Source organism: Oncorhynchus nerka, linkage group LG3 (genome assembly GCF_034236695.1).
Source record: "Oncorhynchus nerka isolate Pitt River linkage group LG3, Oner_Uvic_2.0, whole genome shotgun sequence".
NCBI lineage: Eukaryota > Metazoa > Chordata > Actinopteri > Salmoniformes > Salmonidae > Oncorhynchus > Oncorhynchus nerka.
Window position 1 is genome coordinate 52,441,838 of NC_088398.1, and position 8,885 is coordinate 52,450,722.

The 8,885-nt window shown below is 43.8% G+C and overlaps 1 protein-coding gene across 1 annotated transcript; it reads left to right on the forward strand.

The window, feature by feature from the left end:
* Positions 1-259: 259 nt before the first annotated feature.
* Positions 260-8,885, forward strand: LOC115110409 (60 kDa heat shock protein, mitochondrial). Its single transcript, XM_029636044.2, has 10 exons — positions 260-381; positions 1,962-2,137; positions 2,397-2,732; positions 2,916-3,105; positions 3,304-3,472; positions 4,993-5,092; positions 5,553-5,798; positions 6,310-6,484; positions 6,638-6,816; positions 7,551-8,885. The coding sequence occupies exons 2-10, from the start codon at positions 1,964-1,966 to the stop codon at positions 7,710-7,712; spliced, it is 1,731 nt and encodes a 576-aa protein (XP_029491904.1). The 5' UTR covers positions 260-381; positions 1,962-1,963; the 3' UTR covers positions 7,713-8,885.

Here is an 8,885-nt window from a genome sequence, read left to right on the forward strand (position 1 = left end):
CCCTTTCTCTCCAATGGCGCATGAGAAAGTTCTGGAACATGGGGCCCTGGAACGAGCATATCAGTGAAACATGTAGTTTTATTGACAAGTTAAACACACAAAATAAATACTTTTCCTAAAACAAAGTGTATAAATATCACAATCATTTGACATAATATGGTTTTGATGTAAAGGTTCCTTCAACTTCAGCAAATATTTATCTATTTTTTAAAAACTTTATGCATATTTAGGGGTGGACCGGTAAATTGCCCGGATGCAAAAGGACATGTGCATTGTTGCCTGTCTCTGAAGCGCTGTTGCACAACCGCTGTACCATTCTTTTCCCCATTATACCATCCTGTCTCCTTCAGACGAGCAAATCGTGTCATCATTAAACAACAAGTAAGTACTATTATGTCTTCGTAACATTTTATAGAGCTCGATGCGCATCAATCTAAACAACATATTGTCTGAAACGTCATACTTTTGCTAGTATCGTTAGCTGAACATATTTTCAAGCCTGTCATGCCTCCAACAACGACATTCAAATAAGTAGCTATCTGTGCTAACGTTAGCTAGTTAGCCTAAGTAGGATTAGGAATGTAACTTGCATCCACGTTGCCATAATTACAAGACACTGGTAATTAATGGCAACTTAACTTGGCTGTCTTTCTCCAATACTTTCCCAATAGTCTTGGTAGTTACGTTTTAATTGGTACTTCGAAGGTAGTTAGTCGCGTAATTGTTTTCATGTTGATTGTCATGTCCTCTGATCTTGATTAAATAATGACAGCCCAATTGGTCACATTTACTCATGTCATGACATGCTGTACCTACAAGAGATTTGATCGCCGTCACAATTTATCCCAAAAGATTGAGTGAAAAAAATCTAGATACATTTAACAATCTGCATTTCTCAGATATTGAATTCTGTAAAACCGAAGTTAGAGGCGTAAGCAATCAACCCAGTCAGGTGTTGTCCAAGCTCGAGCTGGGGTAGTGTCTACTCGGGCTGCTATAGGCTGCATATAAATCTTTGCATTTTCAGTTCACAAATAATGCTTTCCTTTGTCTTTGGCCATCTTTACTACATTTTCAATTCATTCAGTAGATAGTTCATTAATTTGTGGAAGGCATTAAACATTACTGTGCAATTTGACCTTACGCAACATGACCTGAACACACGTGTGGAGAATCAGAAATGTCTCGAACCGCTCTTTTCCTGTCACAATTTAGCAAATCTCAACAAACTCCCCATCAGATACAACATTAATTTGTAATCAGAGAAGTGCAATAGCCCTCATATGCCTTACATGGAATTAGGCTGCTACTTTATTATTATGCAGAATTCTAACGACATAGAGATCCTATTAAATTACCTAAATTAATTATAATTCCTAATTCAATGGCTATCTTGTCCTCTGCCCTTGGTTTGGGTTCTGTGGAATAGGAAATTCTGCCAAATCATTCACATGTTAGCGTATTGTGACAGTTTATTAAGATTCCCTCCTTTTGAGACCATGGCCTGCTTAATAAGTTTGGCATTTGTGTCTTGGTCTTTCTGCAAGACTTCAAACACACATTTGCATGTGTTTGCTCTGTGTTATGGAAATGGATGTCCTTTTTGTCCTTGAGATTTTTGGGGTATTGCATCATCTGTATCACTTCATTCATTGATTCTTGTTTTACAACTCTTTCTGTACCAGGAGTGGTCACTAGGGTGCACTGTATAGCTTGCCATTGTCACCTCCAAACATTGTCCATATGTGACATGTGGACTGGGGGAGAAGGTGTCTTGGGAATGATCTGGAAGGTTCATGTGTTACAGGCCAAACAAGTAGTTTGCTACTTTTAGCTATTACCAACACATTTAAGTGTATATTAAAATTAAGAAGGTCCTGATAGCCAACAGCTGTTGACACAACGCATGCTTTTTGAGTACACTATGACAGAGTAAATACAGTTCCCTTTCCCCCCTTCAGAGATGTTGCGTCTACCCACAGTGATGAGACAGATGAGGCCAGTCAGCAGGGCCCTGGCCCCCCACCTCACCCGGGCTTACGCCAAGGACGTCAAGTTTGGAGCCGATGCTCGGGCCATGATGCTGAAGGGAGTGGATCTGCTAGCTGATGCTGTCGCTGTCACCATGGGACCAAAGGTAGGAGAGGAGGGACTTGATGTGACCATGGGTTCCAGTATTGTGGTGCCAAATGAAATATAAAAATCTGTACGATTTTACATTTCGCTCCGAAACTGCTATGTAAAACCAATCCATTAGTGTTCCACTTTTCATTTGACTCTCATTTCCACCCGAAGAACCCTGTGCACCACAGTGTTTTGTTCCAGGTGCCGTTTCTGGCAGGAACAACTGAACACAAGTGTTTTGAGCTATATCCTTTCCCCCTCCCTTCCTCCAGGGTCGCACAGTCATTATCGAGCAGAGCTGGGGCAGCCCCAAGGTGACCAAGGACGGCGTCACTGTAGCCAAGGCCATCGACCTGAAGTGCAAGTACCAGAACATTGGTGCCAAGCTGGTCCAGGACGTGGCCAACAACACGAACGAGGAAGCGGGAGATGGCACCACCACTGCCACCGTGCTGGCCAGAGCCATCGCCAAGGAGGGCTTTGACAGCATCAGTAAAGGAGCTAACCCTGTGGAGATCCGCCGTGGCGTCATGCTGGCTGTGGAGACTGTCATCAATGAGCTGAAGAGGATGTCCAAGCCAGTCACCACCCCTGAGGAGATTGCCCAGGTAACCAATTGTGTTAAGAATATTGATTACTCAAATATGTCAATATTCTTATCATTTCATATCTATTCAATTGATGCAAATTATTGATTTGCCATAGATGCAATATCTATATTCTACTTCATATATTAAGATAACCTTTTGATGGTGACTAACGTTTTCAATGCTTTCTGTTCTGTCTGCTAGGTGGCCACCATCTCTGCTAATGGAGACGTAGAGATCGGCACCATCATCTCTAACGCCATGAAGAAAGTGGGCCGCAAGGGGGTCATCACTGTCAAGGATGGCAAAACCCTTTATGATGAGCTTGAGATCATTGAGGGGCTGAAGTTCGACCGCGGATACATCTCCCCTTACTTCATCAACACAGCCAAAGGTAAGGTCCCCTGTCTGCCATGACCCCACCACCAAGCCCATCTTCTGCTATTTTGGGGCTTTAAAATTAAGAGAAACTCCAGCACACTGGTGATCTTGATGCTCTACAGATTTAATGGATTCTTATGATCTTCATGCTCCACATTTGACAATTTTTTGTTGTTGAGCTTTTACATCAACCCTCATCTCTGCCCTTCAGGCCAGAAGTGTGAGTTCCAGGATGCCTATGTGTTGCTGAGTGAGAAGAAAATCTCTTCTGTCCAGAGCATCGTCCCTGCCCTGGAATTGGCCAACCAGCACCGCAAACCTCTGGTCATCGTGGCCGAGGATGTGGACGGAGAGGCCCTCAGCACCCTGGTCCTCAACAGGTCAGTTCCCTGTCCATTTAGCACCCTGTGTCTCAGAGAAGCAGTTCTGATCTGGGATCAGTTTTTGCTTTTAGATCATAATTATAATCACGGGGGACCTGATCCTAGGTAAAGAGTCCAAATGAGATGCTTTGTGAATACAGGCCCTTGTACTCAGTCGGTGTCCTTTATTTAACCAGTAAACACCCTTAAGGACCTGTTTTTGTTTTCGCCTTCACATTAACACTGACTGACTGCTTGGGCCAAAGGGACACAACCAGCTCACAGGCCTGCAACAATAATATAAAGGTCTTATCTATATCACCAACATCATTCCGCTCTAGGTATTCATTTATGACTGAAGAGTCAACTTCAATTAAGCTGTCGACCCTTTCACAATTCCTGCCCTCTCTTTATGGGTAGAGGAATGTGTGTAGATGTAGGGAGTCAGTCAGTTTGGGGGTGTGTTATATTATCCTCTACAATGGCTGTATTTACACAGGCAGCTCATTTCTGATCTTTTGCCACTAGTTGTTTTATTGACCAATCAGCTCTTTGGCCAATAATTGGGAAAAATATCAGCGTTGGACTGTCTGTGTAGACTTAGATGCTGGAGGGTGTTGGGTGTGTTATCAGGGGTTCTCAAACTTTTTGGGGTCAGGGATCCCTTTTGTGATAGCATTCATTGCAGGTTAGTTTTTTGTAATTCATCTTGTTCTGGAGGGAGCTCTGCAGAGAGGTCACTAGCTGGCACACCCAGAGTCATAAAATATGATTTTAAACCTAACCTTATCCACACTGCTAACCATAATGCCTGACCTTAGATTTTGTTTATATGATTTTTTTACAATGTAGTCCATTTTCACTTTGCAGCTGGCTTAAGGGGAACTCGCTCAGTTCTGTCTCCAGGACAAAACGTCTTATTAATCCAAACACAATTTGAGTGAGATAAAAATATGATACAAGGAGTTTTACTATGACTTCAGCAGTGCATGGCCAAACAAACCAAAGCAAAGCAGTGCATGGCCAAACAAACCAAAGCAGTGCATGGCCAAACAAACCAAAGCAGTGCATGGCCAAACAAACCAAAGCAGTGCATGGCCAAACAAACCAAAGCAGTGCATGGCCAAACAAACCAAAGCAGTGCATGGCCAAACAAACCAAAGCAGTGCATGGCCAAACAAACCAAATCTCGGGCACTGGGAAGGAACATTTTTAAAGGCCCACCTCTTGGCATTGGATACATTTTTGCAGTTTAAACTAATTTTCTGCAATACTACAAATTTTGCCATGAGGCAGAGAACTTTGCAGTTTTAAAGTTTAAATTACAGTGCATTTATGTATACACATTTTGGGGCAATACAAGAAGTATTGAAAAATATATAATTGGTGGAGTATTCTGGATACCAATATCCCTGTAAGCCTCCCAGTCCCATGTTGCACAGGATTAAGAAATTGTATAGATTCACTATTTTATTACACACTCTAAACGGATCCCACTTTGAGAGCCTGTATTATATTAACCTCTACTCTTTCTTTAGGCTGAAGGTGGGACTGCAAGTGGTGGCAGTCAAGGCCCCAGGCTTTGGAGACAACAGGAAGGCCCAGCTGCATGACATGGCCGTTGCCACCGGGGGCACTGTAAGATCACTTTTACAATACAACCACCCCATGGTCACATTGATCTATAATTACTGTAAGAACACTGACACCAACCACCCCATACTTGCATCAGTCCATTTTGATTTGAGAAATCAAATTGTAAAGCAAGATAAGTTAGTGCGGCTTGTGCTGTTCTGTCGTTCCACACAGAAACATGTCTCCTACTATCCTTGTCTGACTACATCCCATGCCAGGCAGGGACACTTGGTCTGACACTTCTGCGCTGGCATGATTTGCCAATCAATGAATAGTTTGCGTAGTCATGCTTATCCCATGGCTGAGGCTTTAACTTGGACCTGTTCTAATAATGGAAGTGCACCCTCCATGCCTCTCTTGAAAGATGGGTGCCATTTTGAAATGTTCAATTAGGGCCAATGTATACCTGTTCAAATCCTGCCCTTTACTGACATCCATCCCTTTCCCTCTTCCTTCTCTTTAGGTGTTTGGAGATGAGGCGGTGGGCATTGCTCTGGAGGACATCCAGGCCCATGACTTTGGTAAGGTTGGCGAGGTGTCTGTCACCAAGGACGACACCATGCTGCTGAAGGGGAAGGGAGACACTGCGGCCATCGAGAAGCGCCAGGCAGAAATCGTTGAGCAGCTGGAGAACACCACTAGCGACTATGAGAAGGAGAAGCTCAACGAGAGGCTGGCCAAGCTGTCTGACGGAGTGGCTGTGCTCAAGGTCAGTCACAGGGCAGGGGTTAAGGGGGAGTGGGTCAGAGGAGAAGGGGTCAGCTGGGTTCCTGAATGGCGCAGTGGTCTAAGGCACTGCATCTCAGTGCTAGAGGCATCACTACAAACACCCTAGTTTGAATCCAGGCTGTATCACAACCAGCCGTGTTTGGGAGTCCCATAGGATGGCGCACAATTGGCCCAGCGCTGTCCGGGTTTGGCCGGTGTAGGCCATCATTGTAAATAAGAATGTGTTCTTAACTGACTTGCCTAGTTAAATAAAACTTGGAGGGGGACATGCGATTGCAGAGTGAAAGTCTAAAGAGTGTAGAGAGATGGGTAGCAGTAGGATTTGATTACTTTTTGTCCTTTTAATGTCCCTGAATATTGTCATATTAGGTAGGATGTTAAAATTAGGAGATTCCTGCTCTGACACAAGATTTACATTTGTTAATGAGTCACTTCTGTATCTGCCTTCCATGGCAGAGAAATCAAAAGTGTCGCTGACTGTTCTGTTCCAGGTAGGAGGAACGAGTGATGTGGAGGTGAACGAGAAGAAGGACCGCGTGACCGATGCCCTGAATGCCACCAGGGCCGCTGTGGAGGAGGGCATTGTGCCCGGAGGTGGCTGTGCCCTGCTGCGCTCCATCCCTGCCCTGGATGCCCTCGTGCCCATTAACACTGACCAGAAGATTGGTAAGTAGAGTTCCTGCTCTGGATCTTAACCTAACATGCCAATAGGTTTTTAATTTTGGCTGTAAAGTTGGACATGTTTCGATTTTTCTTTCCAACTTCTGGACAGGATAAGTATTGTAGCTTAACTTGGTGTATCAATTCCTGTCTCCATAGGAATTGACATCATCAGACGAGCCCTGCGTGTGCCAGCCATGACCATTGCGAAGAACGCTGGTGTGGAGGGCTCTCTAGTGGTGGAGAAAATCCTTCAGGCCGCGGGGGAGATAGGATACGATGCCATGGAGGGAGAGTACGTCAACATGGTAGAGAAGGGCATCATCGACCCCACCAAGGTATGGATGCTTCAGCTTGGCACTACACTGTCGTTCACCCAGCGTAAAAAAATATATATAAAGACGGGGTCGTTTTTCTAGTGATTGGAAATATACAGCAATAATGTTTGCAAAAGTTATTTGAATTCAAGTGCTCATTGTGCAAATGTGTTTATTTTGAATAAACAGTTGGAGACTAAATATATAGTTTACATGTTGTCAAATCTAAGCCAACCTTTTCTGTTTTGCCCCATAGTTGCTAAATAATAAAATGTATTTATATAGCCCTTCTTACATCAGCTGATATCTCAAAGTGCTGTACAGAAACCCAGCCTAAAACCCCAAACAGCAAGCAATATAGGTGTAGAAGCACGTAGACAACCCGTCTACTTAGTTTTTTTCCTACTCCCGTTATGATGTAATCTTTGGTTAGACTGACAAAGCATAGACGAAAGTTGTCTGGTGGTTGTATCACAGGTTGTCTGGTGGTTGTATCACAGGTTGTCTGGTGGTTGTATCACAGGTTGTCTGGTGGTTGTATCACAGGTTGTCTGGTGGTTGTATCACAGGTTGTCTGGTGGTTGTATCACAGGTTGTCTGGTGGTGGTATCACAGGTTGTCTGGTGGTGGTATCACAGGTTGTCTGGTGGTGGTATCACAGGTTGTCTGGTGGTGGTATCACAGGTTGTCTGACGATTTTGCTCCCTTTGCCGGTGTCTCTATTACAGCAATGACTTGAGTGTCTCCCCCTACAGGTGGTAAGAACGGCACTGATGGACGCTGCAGGTGTGGCTTCTCTGCTCTCCACCGCCGAGTGTGTGGTCACAGAACTGCCCAAGGATGAAAAGGAGGCTGGCATGCCAGGGGGCATGGGTGGTATGGGTGGTATGGGGGGCATGGGAGGTGGCATGTTCTAAGGCTCACCTCAAAGTGCTGTTTAGACTTAATGGCAGAATGAGGCTAGGGGGCAAATTATCCCTCCAACCCCAGACCTGCCCAAACAGACTGGCCATAAGTTTATTGGTGCTGCAAATGGATGAACCCTACTACTTCTGCTGATTGTCTCCCCTCCACCCTCCGGTAAGAACGGACCAGCCTCCCCAGCCTTACTCCGTCCCTCTACCCACACCTGACTGAGGCTCTGACCGACTCCAGTCTGCACCGATGATCCCCCGCCACCCACACAGTTTACCTCATAAACATGGCAGTCTCATCATCCATCCTCAACATGCAGAATAGTCTTGAATATTCCCTGTCAATTATGAAAGATGCTCACCAGTGAGAATAATCCAATGCTGTTCTTGATAAATTGTCATTTGATATCAAATGGAAGTAATGAAGCATGTTTGTGTGCACTACAGAAGTTCAAAAGAGAAGGCTGACCTAAAATGGTCAAACACAGTATAGATGTAACTCAATATTGATTTACAGTTTTTTTGTATTTTTTTGTAACTGTTTCAGTTTTCCTGGTTCACCCACAATGTTGGAAGGAACCCTAACTGAAAAGTTTAAGTTAATTAAACAATTATTGCTGAGCATGAGTTTTTTTTCTTCATATCTGACCTGATTTAATACTCAAATATTCTGTAACTTCAGAACTGAAAGAATAATTCGATACATTTTACTAAGAAACATGACTTTATGATTGGTTAAGAGTGCCTAGTTTACTAGTAATTTAGCGGAGGGGAAGGCTAAATGTGCATTAAAATCAGCTAAATGCCTTTCTGGCAAAGGGAGGGTGCAGTTTGCAGAGGTTGATTGGGTAGGTAGGTGTAGCAGTTTGGGCCAGTGAAGGTCTAAGCCACAAGTTTTAATGTTAAACCCATTGGTGTCCTCGTGACCTGATTTGTACTTACTGCTCATGACATTTAGCCTACATTTTATTTGATGTGTGTTCAATAGGAGCCACAAACTACCATGCGTGCGTGTAAGCATGTGTTAAACTGCTACTCTACTATTTCTCTCCCCCCCCCCCCCCCCCAGTATGTTTTTCTTTGCAAACAACTGATCATTCAACGTGTTTTGTACAATGTAGACATTGTGTTTGTTTTTTTTTTTTAAATGTATTTAATAAAATCAAATGTTCTGAA